At 42.7% G+C, this 15652-nt stretch overlaps 1 protein-coding gene across 4 annotated transcripts in view; it reads right to left on the minus strand.

The window, feature by feature from the left end:
* The window catches only part of GOLM1 (golgi membrane protein 1), a 62065-nt gene that overhangs the window by 18091 nt on the left and 28322 nt on the right, over nucleotides 1–15652 (minus strand). For all 4 annotated transcript variants that reach the window (XM_055578966.1, XM_055578968.1, XM_055578965.1 and 1 more), the window contains exons 4-5: nucleotides 10617–10671; nucleotides 7147–7249 (exon numbers count right to left, since the gene is read on the minus strand). In XM_055578966.1, coding sequence (XP_055434941.1) covers nucleotides 7147–7249; nucleotides 10617–10671 — 158 coding nt within the window. The remainder of the gene's footprint in view (nucleotides 1–7146; nucleotides 7250–10616; nucleotides 10672–15652) is intronic.

Raw genomic sequence — 15652 nt, forward strand, 5'->3', positions numbered from 1 at the left:
ATTACCTCATGACCCAGGATGGCTACAAGTAGTCCAGCCATCTTGTGTGAAGCCCAGGCAACAGGAAGCAAGGAGGAGAAAAGGCAAAGAAAAGGGATGTGCACTGAACTATCCTCATATTCAGAAGTTCTCCTGTAAGCCCCACCCCACAATTTCCTTTCCCCACTGGCCAGAATTTAGTCACCTGGCCATAACTAACTGCAAGCAGGTACTAGAAATGTAGTATTTTTCTGGTAAAAAGATAAGTGGATGGATAAGCACTGACCAGTCTTTGCCACTGAGAGCTTCAAAATGTTTTGAGTTACAAAACATTGATAAAATAATTGAAGAGTGTCCCAGGTTAAGAACACAACCAATTACATACCATTATGTTAATTTACATGGATTAGAGTTGAAGACAGCAGTACAAATTTATGTTTAATTTAAATACAGATAGACAGATACAGAAATATTTACCAATGTATAACACAGTTAGTATACACACATATATGTCTCTTTGCTCCATCATCTGAGAGGACCTAGTAGCAACGATATCCTAGTAGCAAAAAGCACACCTGGTACCCAGCTCTGGTTTCTTAAACACCATTCTCCAATAAAGACAGCAAGGACTCCTTGGAGAAATGGCTGACTGGATGATTCTAGGACTGGGCCAAGAAATACATGAAAATAAGTCCGAAGCATCTTTTGGTGCCAGATTATAAAAAAGTAATTTAAAAGGGGGGTGAGAAGACAAACCCACAATATCACAAGTATGTCAGCTGGATAAAGGAACTAACTGAAAAAGTTGCCAGTGGCCAAAGCCGGAAAATTTTAAGAAAAATAAATAAATTAGTATTGGATTATAACCTAAAAGTATAAAATAAACATCCACTAATCCATACTGATATCAATCATTAGACAAACAAGAAGAGTCACATCTCCTGTGCAGGAAAATTCCAGACAGCTTCATGCAGACACTCCACCCTTAGGGAAGTGGAGCATAATTTCCCAATCTTTAAGCATAGTGAATTTCTTCCAAAGATTACAGCATAAAAGGAGAAAAAGCAGAGTAGGTTTACAATGAAAAAAATCTGATAAACATTACCTCAATCAGATGCTCAACAGTGGTAAGTCATACCGATGCATCTACCCTTGATGTGAAGCCATGAGAATGGCATTTCACCTCTGTGGCCTTCCCCACAAAAATGGGTTGCCCTTGTTTCACCACGAGAAAAAATATGAGATACGTCCCAATTGAAGGACATTCTACAAAATGCCTGGACGGCACTCCTCAAAACTATCAAGATCATTAAAAAATAAGTAAAGCCTGATAAAACATGATAAATACAGCATAATTACCACACTCTCTGCCTGGCATATAAGAAAAAAACCTATAAATGAACCATGATCTGTGTGCCTTATTATTAGTGAATCTCAGTTTTCATGCTGACATGTTAGACTCCTTTTGTATTATGTAAATCCAGGAAGTAATTATATAAGCTTGGATTAAAACAACTATGCAATTTGTTAAGTTGTATAAGACTTGTGGACTTTGCTAATTTAATAATGCCACTTGTACAGTTAGGTTACACCTAATTAAACAAATAAATTCTTGAAAGTTAAAAAAAAGTAAAGCCTGAGAAACTATCACTGCCAAAAGAAGCCTAGGGAAACATAACAGATCAATGTAATGTATACCTGGAACAGGAAAAGGACAAAACTAGGGAAAAACTGAAGAAACACTGAGTAGAGATGAACTTGAAGATAAAAATAAGGCATATATATTGGGTAATCAATCGTGACAGGTCAGATCAGATCAGATCAGTTGCTCAGTCGTGTCCGACTCTTTGCAACCCCATGAATCGCAGCACGCCAGGCCTCCCTGTCCATCATCAACTCCCGGAGTTCACTCAGACTCACGTCCATCGAGTCAGTGATGCCATCCAGCCATCTCATCCTCTGTCGTCCCCTTCTCCTCCTGCCCCCAATCCCTCCCAGCATCAGGGTCTTTTCCAATGAGTCAACTCTTCGCATGAGGTGGCCCAAGTACTGGAGTTTCAGCTTTAGCATCATTCCTTCCAAAGAAATCCCAGGGCTGATCTCCTTCAGAATGGACTGGTTGCATCTCCTTGCAGTCCAACGGACTCTCAAGAGTCTTCTCCAACAGTTCAAAAGCATCAATTCTTTGGCGCTCAGCCTTCTTCACAGTCCAACTCTCACATCCATACATGACCACTGGAAAAACCATAGCCTTGACTAGATGGACCTTTGTTGGCAAAGTAATATCTCTGCTTTTGAATATGCTATCTAGGTTGGTCATAATTTTCTTTCCAAGGAGTAAGCGTCTTTTAATTTCATGGCTGCAGTCACCATCTGCAGTGATTTTGGAGCCCAGAAAAATAAAATCCGACACTGTTTCCACTGTTTTCCCATCTATTTCCCATGAAGTGATGGGACCAGATGCCATGATCTTCGTTTTCTGAATGCTGAGCTTTGAGCCAACTTTTTCACTCTCCACTTTCACTTTCATCAAGAGGCTTTTGAGTTCCTCTTCACTTTCTGCCATAAGAGTGGTGTCATCTGCATATCTGAGGTTATTGATATTTCTCCCGGCAATCTTGATTCCAGCTTGTGCTTCTTCCAGCCCAGTGTTTCTCATGATGTACTCTGCATAGAAGTTAAATAAACAGGGTGACAATATACAGCCTTGACATACTCCTTTTCCTATTTGGAACCAGTCTGTTGTGCCATGTCCAGTTCTAACTGTTGCTTCCTGAGCTGCATACGAATTTCTCAAGAGGCAGATCAGGTGGTCTGGTATTCCCATCTCTTTCAGAATTTTCCACAGTTTATTGTGATCCACACAGTCATAGTCAATAAAGCAGAAATAGATGTTTTTCTGGAACTCTCTTGCTTTTTCCATGATCCAGCGGATGTTTGCAATTTGATTTCTGGTTCCTCTGCCTTTTCTAAAACCAGCTTGAACCTCAGGAAGTTCACGGTTCACATATTGCTGAAGCCTGGCTTGGAGAACTTTGAGCATTACTTTACTAGCGTGTGAGATGAGTGCAATTGTGCGGTAGTTTGAGCATTCTTTGGCATTGCCTTTCTTTGGGATTGGAATGAAAACTGACCTTTTCCAGTCCTGTGGCCACTGCTGAGTTTTCCAAATTTGCTGATACTTCATACTAATGCAAAATGTGAACAACAGGAATCTGGTGTGGGTTGTACAGGAACTTCCTGTACTGTCTCGACAATAAGACTGTAAACCTAAAGCTGTTCAAAAATTTTAAATTTATTTTTAAAAATTAAAAACTAAAAAAAAAATAAAATAAAATAAAAAATAAAAATTAAAAACTGAATTGGAGAACATCCGACTGGTGTCAGAAAGTTATTATTGGTACATACAATCTAATTCAGCCTGAACTCCCAATTAGATATTTCAAGACATCGCTTCAGCTTCCTGCCTGGAACTTATTTTATGAATATTTCAAGTGTCAGAGCTATGAAGTAATTGAATTACCCACTTGTACAAATAAGAAGGCCAGAAATAACCAATGTAGGTGAGGGTGTGGAGAAAAAGGAACCCTTGTGCCCTATTGGAGAAGGAAATGGCAACGCACTCCAGTATTCTTGCTTGGAGAATCCCATAGTCAAAGAGCCTGGTGGGCTACAGTCCACGGGGTCACAAAGAGTCAGATATGACTGAGTGACTAACACTCGTACCCTATTGGTGAGAATATAAATTGATACAACCACTACAGAAAATAGTATGGTGGTTTCTCAAAAAACTAAAAAGAGAACTACCATATGACCAATTTTACAGAAAAAAACAAAACCATTAATTCAAAAAGACACATGCACCCCAATGCTCACAGCAGCATTATTTACAATTGCCAAGATATGGAAGCAACCTGCTGCCGCTGCTAAGTCACTTCAGTCGTGTCCGACTCTGTGCGACCCCAGAGACGGCAGCCCACCAGGCTCCCCCGTCCCTGGGATTCTCCAGGCAAGAACACTGGAGTGGGTTGCCATTTCCTTCTCCAATGCATGAAAGTGAAAAGTGAAAGTGAAATCGCTCAGTCGTGTCTGACTCCTAGCGACCCCATGGACTGCAGCCCACCAGGCTCCTCCGTCCATGGGATTTTCCAGGCAAGAGTACTGGAGTGGGGTGCCATTGCCTTCTCTGATCTCACACGCTAGTAATGCTCAAAATTCTCAAAAGGCAGGCAATACGTGAACTGTGAACTTCCAGATGTTCAAGCTGGTTTTAGAAAAGGCAGAGGAACCAGAGATCAAACTGGAGTGGGTTGCGCCATTGCCTTCTCCGATGGAAGCAACCTAAGTGTCCATAAACAGATGAATAGATAAAAAGTGTGATACATATATGTGTGTGTGCACACACATAGGAATACTACTCAGTAAAAAAAAAAATGAAATGTTATCATCTTCAGCATATGGATGGACTTGGAGGGCATGATGCTAACTGAAATAAGTCAGAGAAAGACAAATACTGTATGATACCACTTCTACATTGAATTTAAAAAATACAACAGGCTACTGAATACAAAATAAAAAAGAAGACTCAAAGATATAAACTAGTTACCAGTGGGGAGAGGGAAAGGCAGAGGGGAAATATAGGAGAAATATAGTGGGGAGAGAGTCATACAAACTACTGGGTATAGATAGATATATACTGTACAACACAGGGAATCTAGCCATTATTTTGTAATAACTATAAATGGAAACAGTATTGGGTTATAATCCAGTTCTACAATTATAAAAATTGTATAATTTTTTTTAATTTAAAATTATTCCCAATATAAAAATACAGAAAATACCAAAGAGAAAGATAAGAACGCAAGGATTCCAGGAGTAGTTTTGTTATATATTTGTTTGGCGTTTCAGACAGAGAAGCAAAGGAGAATGGGGTCAAAAAGCACTGTAAGACAGAATGGCTGGAAATTATTTAGAATTAATAAAAAAGAACAAAAGAGCTCAACAGACTTGAAAAAATAAATATTTCCCCCCAAAAAGAAATAGCAATTAAATAAATACATATACACATACATACATACAAATAAGGAAGCTAGGAGGTGATCAGCCCGACACTGACCAGGGTCACAGAGACAGAAAGAGGTAAGGCTGAATCCAGAAACCAGACTGGGCAGGGCTCTCTCTATCCCCTGGCTGCCTCTTTGGAGCTGCAGGTATTTCAGAGCCAAGTGTAACTGTACTCAGCCTCTCACTCTTGTAACAAACCTTTAGTTCAAAGGACTTGCTGGGTCTCAGAGTACCACACACAGAAGGGCATCAGAACTGCAGAAAAAAAGGGAAGACAGAGCATCTGACCTTGGACAGCAATATAGAGATCAAGGAAAGACCTGGTGAAACATTCATGGAAATAAAATTCTCATGAACATACAAGCCACAGGAGGTGGACAAGTGCACAGTAGCCTAAACGGAGCAAACAAAAAGATGTGTGTCAGGAAAGAACAAAATGTGTGCAATTCATTGTGATCAAACAACTTCCCAGAAGCTCAGGATTGGCAATGAGCAGGTGCACAGCCATTTCCAAACTTGTAAATCTACAAAAGGGAAATACTGTTTTCACTTGCTCTCAGCCCTTCCAAAAGCAAGTACAAAGAGCCTTGCATAAGATCATGGCATCCGCTCCCAGTACTTCATGGCAAACAGAAGGGAAAACACAGAAGCAGTGCTGGGCTTCCAGAATCACTGAGGACGGTGACTGCAGCCATGAAATAAAAAGACGCTTGCTTCTCAGAAGGAAAGCTACGGCAAACCTAGACAATGTATTAAAAAGATCAACATCACTTTGCCGACAAAGTTCTGTATAGTCAAAGCTATGGTTTTTCCAGTGGTCATGCACGGATGTAAGAGTCAGACCACTGAAGAATGTTGAGCACCGAAGAACTGACACTTTCAAACTGTGGTGCTGGAGAAGACTCTTGAGAGCTCCCTGGACTGCAAGGAGAGCAAACCAGTCAATCCTAAAGGAAATCAACCCTGACTATGCATTGGAAGTTCTGTTGCTGAAGCTGAAGCTCCAATACTTTGGACCTAATGCGAAGAGCTGACTCATTAGAAAAGACCCTGATGCTGGGAAAGATTAAAGGCAAAAGGAGAAGGGAGCGGCAGAGGATGAGATGGTTGGACAGTATCACTAACTCAGTGGACATGAAATTGGAGCAAACTCTGGGAGACAGCAGAGGACAGAGGAGCCTAGTATGCTACAGTCTATGAGGTCACGAAGAATCAGACACAACTTATCGAACTGAACAATAACAATACATCAAAGAAAAAAGAGGGCTGGGGTCATGGGCAGCTGGTTGTCTCTGAATCCCAAATTTCCTGTGTCTGGAGTATACTCTTTCTATGAAGGAAAAGGGAGAGAAAAATAAACAGACTACAACTTTATTCTCTACCCTCTAAATTGGTTTTTACTATCTTACTAAGGGGTTTAGCCAAACTTTTTAAATGTTTATTCTTTTGACCACAAAAGTACTCTGATATGTATAAGTACAGAGTTTTTGTATGCTACTAAAGTCATTAGCTTAAAACAGACTGTCCTAACTATATGCTGGAGATCTAATCTACGGCATGGTGACTACCATTAACAATAATGCATTTTATACCTGCAATATGCTAGATCTTAAGTGTTCTCAGCATACACATAAAGGTAAAGACAGGGGATTATGGATGGACATGGGCGTCATTTCACAATGTATAGGTACATCAAAATATCATGCTTTTATGTCTTAGATACACACAATGATTATTTGTCAATCCTAACTCTAGAAAGTTAAAAAAAAAACTCCATTCTCACTGCAAAAATTTGGAAAGACACTTAAAAGCCTCAAGAAAACAAAATGTCCACAATACCAATGCCAAGTGATAAATTACATGAATATTATACCAAACTCCTTAAAGTCTATGACTTTGACTTAGGTCACATCTGAGCACTTTTGGAACACATTTTTAAAGGCTTTCGATTACTGATTTAAGTAGTACACCTGCACTTTACAGAGTTCTCAGTTATGTATTTTTCGGTAGATGGAGTTAGTCATTTCCTGCTAAGGAGAACTGCCCTCTTGCATGATGGCTAACAGCCCCTTAGCGGCACACACGCGACGCGGACAAACTTACAGGTCGTAGGAGAACTTCCTCTCCAGGTTGGTCTGGTTCTTCTGAAACTGGAGGACATCCTGTTGCAGCCTGCCATAACTCTTCTGCAGGGCCTTTAACTGGTCTAAACCAAGAGGAGGACACGAAATGACTGGGGTCACCGGCACGGCCATCCAGAGCACAGCAGACACACCAACACCCACCATGGGGACACAAGGGGCTGGGGCACCAAGAGAACAAGGGGGGAAAGAGGAAGCGATGAGGTCAGGGCCCCACCCCAGGAACTTCCCCACCCTGATCTGGGAAGCAGCGCAGAAGGTGTGTGATCCTATAGGAACCAGCACCTGGATTCCTTCCCACACGTTTCTCCCAAATGTCCTTTTGATCTCCAACCCTTACAACGCATCAGGAGGTCCTATCGCCTGTTTCCCTCCTAGACATCACACACCCTGAACTGCTCACAATGCTGCTCTCAGCAGCTCCGTATCCTTCAGTCTGAAAAATCGATTTCAACACCTGGTCAGAGAAGCAGCCTCCATCCCCCATCCTCAGCCCCCAGGCTACCTGCCAGTATCCTTCTCCTGTTATTTGCTCACAGCCCAGTTATTCTCTGAGGCCCCCTGTGCACTCAGTCACCCGACCCTCCTGTTTGGGAAACCACAGCTTTCTCTGAGGAAGTCCACCTGCCCATGGCTGCAGCCCTGGCTCGTGAAAGCTCTGCAGAAAAGCAGCAGCCCACTGACCAACAACCAGGTTTGGGGCAGAAGGAAGAAGTGCCACAAAGGTGACACCAGAATGGGCGGAGGGCAGCGACCAGGGCCTGGGACACAGCCCTGGACAGACCCGAGCTTCCCTGAGGCCTGTCATCCAGTTCTAGACCTATGAGGCTCTTGGGGCAGTGGGGAGAGGGGAGACGGGTGTGCTGGGGGGAGTGGTTTAAAATTTTTAAAAAGTGAAAGACACCCTGAACTGCTGATACACACTGCAACATGGATCCATCTCAAAAGCATTTATTTATATGACATGCTTGAAAAGACAAAACTACGGGAGTAGAGAATGTTTCACTGCGTGCCTGAGGCTGAAGTGAGGGCGGCGGGGAGGAATTCCTGGAGTGGGACATGAGCTATGTCTTGACTTTATGTCAAAATACACTGAAAGGTACACTACAAGGGTGAACTTCATTGTGTATAAATTATACTTCAATAAACCTAACCTAAAAAAAATAAATTTCATAGCAAACCAAACCCAGGATGGTGGAATACTACTCAGCAATAAAAAAGGAATGGACTATTTACTGCAGCCCCAGCCGCGTGGATGGATTTCAAGATAATTATGCTGAGTGAAAGAAGGTTCACAAAAAAGGGTATATGCCATCTGATTCCATATATACAAAATCATAAAAATTACAGACTAGAGGGACAGAAAGCAGATCAGACAGGGCCTGGGGAGGACTATCAAGGGGCACAAAGAAGCTTCTTGGGGTGATAGACATGTTGTTCATTGTGTTGATACTGTGGTGGTTTCCTGAAGAGCCACTCATGTCAAAACTAGGGGGACTGCACTTTAAATACGTGCAGGGGACCTCCCTGGCGGTCCAGTGGTTAAGAATCCACCTTCCAATGCAGGGGACGCAGGTTCGATCTCTAGTTGAGGAGCTAAGATACCACACGCCACGGGGCAACTAAGTCCATGTACCACAACTAGAGAAACCCTGCATGCTATACCAAAGACCCAGTGCAGCCAAAATAATTAAGTACGTGTAGTTTATTACATGTAAATCACACCTGATTAAGGCTGTTTAAAATACTAAGTATAAGAAAGGCACCTGTGGCGGATTCATTTTGATATTTGGCAAAACTAATACAGTTATGTAAAGTTTAAAAATAAAATAAAATTTAAAAAAAAAAAAAAGAAAGAAAGAAAGGCTGCCAGCTGTATGCCATACCTGAGGACAGACCAGCAGGTCATCAGCTCTGAGAAACCCCGGCAGTCAACTGACCCATTTAACTTAGTGTAACTCGGTGTTTCCCCTATTAATATTCTTAGAAGCTGGTTTGGAATTAGAATTCTAGACCAGCACTGCTGAAAAGGACTGTAATTAATATAAGCCACACAGATCATTTAAAATTCCCTAGAACCACATTTTTTAAAAGTAAATAAAACCAGGTGAAATTAATTTTAATAATATATTTCATTTAACCCAACAGATACAAAATATGATCATGGCAACATAGAATTAATGTAAAAAAAAAGAATGAGACATTTTATACTCTTTTTTTTAATACTAAGTCTTTGAAACCTGGTGTGTATTTTACAGGTGTAGCACATCTCAATTCAGATGTTAAAGAGGAATTGGGACTTCTTGATCTGAATTTAGATTTCATAATATATACAATTAAAATAATACTGGTATAAGCGAGTTGTCCCAAAGATACTTAAGCTTCCCAATAACTGAGACAAGTATCAGTTTTAATTTTAAATTGCAGAAAAGTAAACAAAAATTAAAACTCCAGTTCTTCTGTCCCATGAGCCACATCACAAATGTTTACTGCCCAAACGAGTCCCACATAGTGGGTCTCAGGGCTACTATTCTGAAGCCCAGTCTAGATTGACCTTCCCATCTTAGAAGTGGAAACTGAGGCAAGGCGCTGAGTTTCCTAACTAGGGGCACAGGTGAGACCAGGGTCAGGTCAAGGATCACAGGACCCAGTGCTCCCTTCACCAGGTAGTAAGGCTGCAGTGGACCCTCTGGCCCCTCTGGTCACACCACACAGAGGGGCTCACCCCATCTCCACCTTCTCCACTGCTGCGGAAGGGCCCAAAGAAAAACAAACTCTGGCTGCCAAACTGAGTGAGAGCAGCAAAGATACGCAATTAAATAGGGCTGAATCACTTCTATATAAATTTCATGAAGAAAATCTGAATTCAGGATGACCCAATGAAAAGAGAGCATATGTATATCATATATACATAATATGTATATATATAAAACAAACGACACACGTATCATATATATATTTCTTAATCACAATTTCTAATATCACAAAATAAGAATCTGAAATCTCCTCATAACAGCTTGCACTGTATTCAGTAACACTGTAAAAAGGTAAAGACATACAGTTGGCAAAAAGAATAAAGATTACTCAATTACTCCAACACTACCCATCATTAGGGCTTCCCTGGTGGCTCAGTCAGTAAAGAATGTGCCTGCAATGGAGGAGGCCTGGGTTCGATCCCTAGGTCAGCAAAATCCCCTAGAGAAGGGAATGGCTACCCATTCCAGTATTCTTGCCTGTAGAATCCCACGGACACAGGAGCCTGGTGGGCTACAGTCCATGGCATTGTGAAGAGTCAGACATGATTAAGCAACTAACACTTTCACTTTCTACCCATCATCATATTTTGATAAGAGACCCCAGAATAGGATGGAGCAAAGTTGGGTTTTTCCCAACAAACCTGACATCTGGTGTAAAGTGGGGAGTGGAACTTACCTTGCAAGGTTCTGATGAGCCTCTCGCCTGTGGTGATATTATTCACTAAAACGGCCTGCAAAGAAGATAAACATATAAAATGAAACACTGACAACCCAACAACTTAGAAAAGCCCTGACAGGACATGACTGTGGGAGAAAGGCTGGGGAGTAGCCCCTGCCCCAGCCCCCCGGTATGAACTTGGATGCCTGGGGAGGAGTAGTATCCGTGTCCCATCACCAGCCTGCAGCCCAGGCAAGGGCGGGCGGCTCCTCTGGCTGTCTCCACTCCATGCCTGCAGAAACAGCAACCCCACAGTAACTGCGGTCTCTCTCTGGGGAAACCCAGGTACAGTCCGTCTCAACCAGAAGTTAAAACTGGCTAGGGGTGGGTGTTCGGCAACCGCTCCACCTGCCTGACAGTCAAAGCTATGGTTTTTCCAGTAGTCATGTATGGATGTGAGAGTTGTACCATGAAGGAGGCTAAGTGGCAAGAAACTGATGCTTTTGAACTGTGGTGTTGGAGAAGACTCTTGACAGTCCCTGGACTGCAAGGAGATGAAACCAGTCAATCCTAAAGGAAATCAACCCTGAAATACTCATCGGAAGGACCGATGCCTGAAGCTCCAATACTTTGGCCACCTGATATGAAGAGCTGACTCACTGGAAAAGACTCTGATGCTGGGAAAGGCTGAAGACAAAAGGAGAAGAAGGCAGCAGAGGATAAGATAGTCGGATAGCATCACCAACTCAATGGACATGAATTGAGCCAACTCCGGGAGATAGAGAAGGACAGGGAGGCCTGGCATGCTACAGTCCATGAGATTGCAAAGAATCAGACATGACTGAGCAACTGAACAACCGCCACCACCTGTGAAGCCTCCTGATCCTTTCTAACTTCCAACATTCCTCCTTCCATCCAGACTGCAAGCTCAGGGGATGGAGGGGGTCACCCCCAGCTAGCTACATGTTGGGAATGCCCACAACAGAGGATAAAGCAACGGAGGCCTCAAGAAAACAAAGAAAAACACAAAAAAGTAAGAATGTGATCGCGGGGCTCAGTGTAACCAGCAGCCTGTACATAGGCACAGAGTCACCACCAGGTGCCAGGTGGCCCCAGGGCGCTCCACACCTCAGCCCTGTGACCCTCACACAGCTGTGTGAGGAGGCAAAACACAATCCCACTGTGGGGGAAAGGAAACTGAGGCACAGGTGGCTTTAGAGACTTGATTTCACGTGGCCTTCTCAACAGCAAACAGGCAGAGCCCAAGTCCGAGCCTGACAGGCCTGCCCCAGAGATTAAGCTCCTCCTCACTGCACGCCTGCCAAACGGGGATCTGACCCCAGCAGGACTGCGATCCAGTGACAAATGGGGATCCAAACCCCAGCAGGACAGTGATCTAGTGACTGTACCTGGTGCTGTACCCTGAAGGAGAGGTGACATCAAACAGCAGTCTGCATCACACAGGTAAGTGATCTTTTGTACACAGAGCTAAGTAGGCCACAACATGAAGTTTCTTACTGTGTCACAATCAACAAAGTTTGTCGACCGGCTGGCTGTTACCTGAAGACCGGCTTCTGCCCCCTTCCTGGGTAAAGGAGGACAACGCCGCCCTCCCGGCACCCTTCTGTGCTTCCACTTCCTGTTGGATGTCTCTGTCCAGCCCTCAGTCTTTCTTTGTCCTGGACTGGGCTTTCTAGAGGAAGGTGTTTATGAATACAAGGATGCACACCTAGAAACAAAATCTGGCCAAACGATTCTGGTGTTTATTTCCGGAGGTCTGGCACAAGAGGAAACAAGTCACAGTGATACCATCTGTACAAGTAATCTCTCAGGGAGGGAACATCACAACCGTGGCCCATGACCTTCCATGTGGGCCAGCGGGGAGTCATATTCACACAGGTCATAGCTCCTGCTACTCTCAGAAAAGGCTTGCACATGTTCTATTAAAATGGCAAAAGATGGCCCCAAGACCCAGCAGTCCCACTTTGAGATATATACTCAGAAGAATACAAAGCAGGATCTTGAAGAGATATCTGCATCCATGTTCACAGCAGCACCACGAACAGAAGCAACCTAGGATCCCTCAATGGATGAATGGATAAAGGAAATGCAACATATACAAACAATGGAACAGTACACAGCCTTTAAAAAGAAAGAATGTCACATGCTACAACACGTGCGAACTTTTGAGGACATGCTAAGCCCATGACTAAGTACAGACACTATGGAGAACAGCATGGAAATTTCTTTAAAAACTAGAAATAGAAATACCAAACAACCTAGCAATCCCATTCATGGGCATGTATCTGGAGAAAACTATAATTCAAAAAGATATACGCACTCCATTACACACTGTAGCACTATTTACCTTAGCAGGACATGGAAGCAACCTAAATGTCTATAAACAGAGGAATGGATAAAAAAGATGTGATACATACACACAATGTAATATCACTCAGCAATAAAAGAGAACAAAGGAATGCCATTTGCAGCAACCTGGATGGACCTAGAGATTGATATTGAGTGAAGTAAATCACACAAAGAACGACAAATATTATATGATATGGCTTATATGTAGAATCTAAAAAAAGAGGTGCTGTTTTTCAGTTGCTGAGTCATGTCTGACTCCTTGTGACCCAACGGACCACAGCAACCAGGTTCCCCTTCTCCCAGTCCTTCACTACCACCCGGAGTTTGCTGAGATTCACGTCCATTGCGTCAGTGATGCTATCCAACCACTTCATTCTCTGCCACCCCTTTTCCAATTGCCTTCAATCTTTCCCAGCTTCAAGGTCTTTTCCAGTGAGTCAGCTCTTCACATCAGGTGGCCAAAAGCATTGGGAGGGATAAACTGGGAGACTGGGACTGACATATACACACTACTGTATATAAAATAGATAATAAGAACCTGCTCTACAGCCTAGGGAACTCCACTCAATACTCTATAATGACTTATGTGGAAAAAACTTTAAAAAAGAGGGGATATATGTATATGTATAACTGATTCACATTACTGTACACCTAAAACTAACACTATATCGTAAATTTAAAAAAAAATTTTAAAGAAAAAAACGAAACTGTGGCACATACATACAATGGAATAGTACACTACACAACCTTTAAAAAGAATGTTACATGTCAAAATGTAGGTGAACCTTGAGGACATCATGCTAAGCTAATCAAAAAAGGGCAAGCACTATATGATTCTATTATATGCACAGTGTCTAAAGTAGACAAAATCATGAAAATATAAAGCAGAAAGGTGGCTGCCAAGGGCAAGGGGTGGGGTAGGTTGGACAGACTAATGTTTACTGGGCATAGACTCTTAGCGCTGCAAGGTGAAAAAGTTTCAGATATTTCCTGCACAACAATGTGAATATATTTAACACAGCTGAACTGCACCCTTAAATCTCTACCTTGCATAGGTAACAAACCACCTTCCCTCTGAATATCAGTGATCAAAGAGGACAGAAAAAGAAAAGGGGCACTTAAATAATTATATGCTGATAATCTCAAAAGCCAACCTCCTGGGCAAATCATTTCTACAACAATTACGGCAATCTGACTTGTCCCTCCTCCACTCATTACCCTTCGGTTCAGTTCAGTCGCTCAGTCGTGTCCGACTCTTTGCGACCCCATGAATTGAAGCATACGAGGACTGGAAAAGGTCAGTTTTCATTCCAATCCCAAAGAAAGGCAATGCCAAAGAATGCTCAAACTACTGCACAATAGCACTCATCTCACACGCTAGTAAAGTAATGCTCAAAATTCTCCAAGCCAGGCTTCAGCAATATGTGAACCGTGAACTTCCTGAGGTTCAAGCTGGTTTTAGAAAAGGCAGAGGAACCAGGGATCAAACTGCAAACATCCGCTGGATCATGGAAAAAGCAAGAGTTCCAGAAAAACATCTATTTCTGCTTTATTGACTATGCCAAAGCCTTTGACTGTGTGGATCACAATAAACTGTGGAAAATTCTGAAAGAGATGGCAATACCAGACCACCTGATCTGCCTCTTGACAAACCTATATGCAGGTCAGGAAGCAACAGTTAGAACTGGACATGGAACAACAGACTGGTTCCAAATAGGAAAAGGAGTACGTCAAGGCTGTATATTGTCACCCTGCTTATTTAACTTCTATGCAGAGTACACCATGAGAAATGCTGGGCTGGAAGAAGCACAAGCTGGAATCAAGATTGCCGGGAGAAATATCAATAACCTCAGATATGCAGATGACACCACCCTTATGGCAGAAAGTGAAGAGGAACTAAAAAGCCTCTTGATGAAAGTGAAAGAGGAGATGAAAAAGTTGGCTTAAAGCTCAGCATTCAGAAAACGAAGATCATGGCATCTGGTCCCATCACTTCATGGGAAATAGATGGGGAAACAGTGGAAACAGTGTCAGACTTTATTTTTGGGGGCTCCAAAATCACTGCAGATGGTGACTGCAGCCATGAAATTAAAAGACACTTACTCCTTGGAAGGAAAGTTATGACCAACCTAGATAGCATATTCAAAAGCAGAGACATTACTTTGCCAACAAAGGTCCATCTAGTCAAGGCTATGGTTTTTCCAGTGGTCATGTATGGATGTGAGAGTTGTACTGTCAAGAAGGCTGAGTGTCGAAGAATTGATGCTTTTGAACTGTGGTGTTGGAGAAGACTCTTGAGAGTCCCTTGGACTGCAAGGAGATCCAACCAGTCCATTCTAAAGGAGATCAGCCCTGGGATTTCTTTGGAAGGAATGATGCTAAAGCTGAAACTCCAGTATTTTGGCCACCTCATGCAAATCGTTGACTCATTGGAAAAGACTCTGATGCTGGGAGGGATTGGGGGCAGGAGGAGAAGGGGACGACAGAGGATGAGATGGCTGGATGGCATCACTGACTCTATGGACGTGAGTCTGGGTGAACTCTGGGAGTTTTTGATGGACAGGGAGGCCTGGCGTGCTGAGATTCATGGGGTCACAAAGAGTCGGACACGACTGAGCGACTGAACTGAACTGAACTGAGGCCTCCCTGTCCATCACCAACTCCGGGAGTTTACCCAAATTCAT

This window comes from Bubalus kerabau, chromosome 4, assembly GCF_029407905.1.
Source record: "Bubalus kerabau isolate K-KA32 ecotype Philippines breed swamp buffalo chromosome 4, PCC_UOA_SB_1v2, whole genome shotgun sequence".
Lineage (NCBI taxonomy): Eukaryota > Metazoa > Chordata > Mammalia > Artiodactyla > Bovidae > Bubalus > Bubalus kerabau.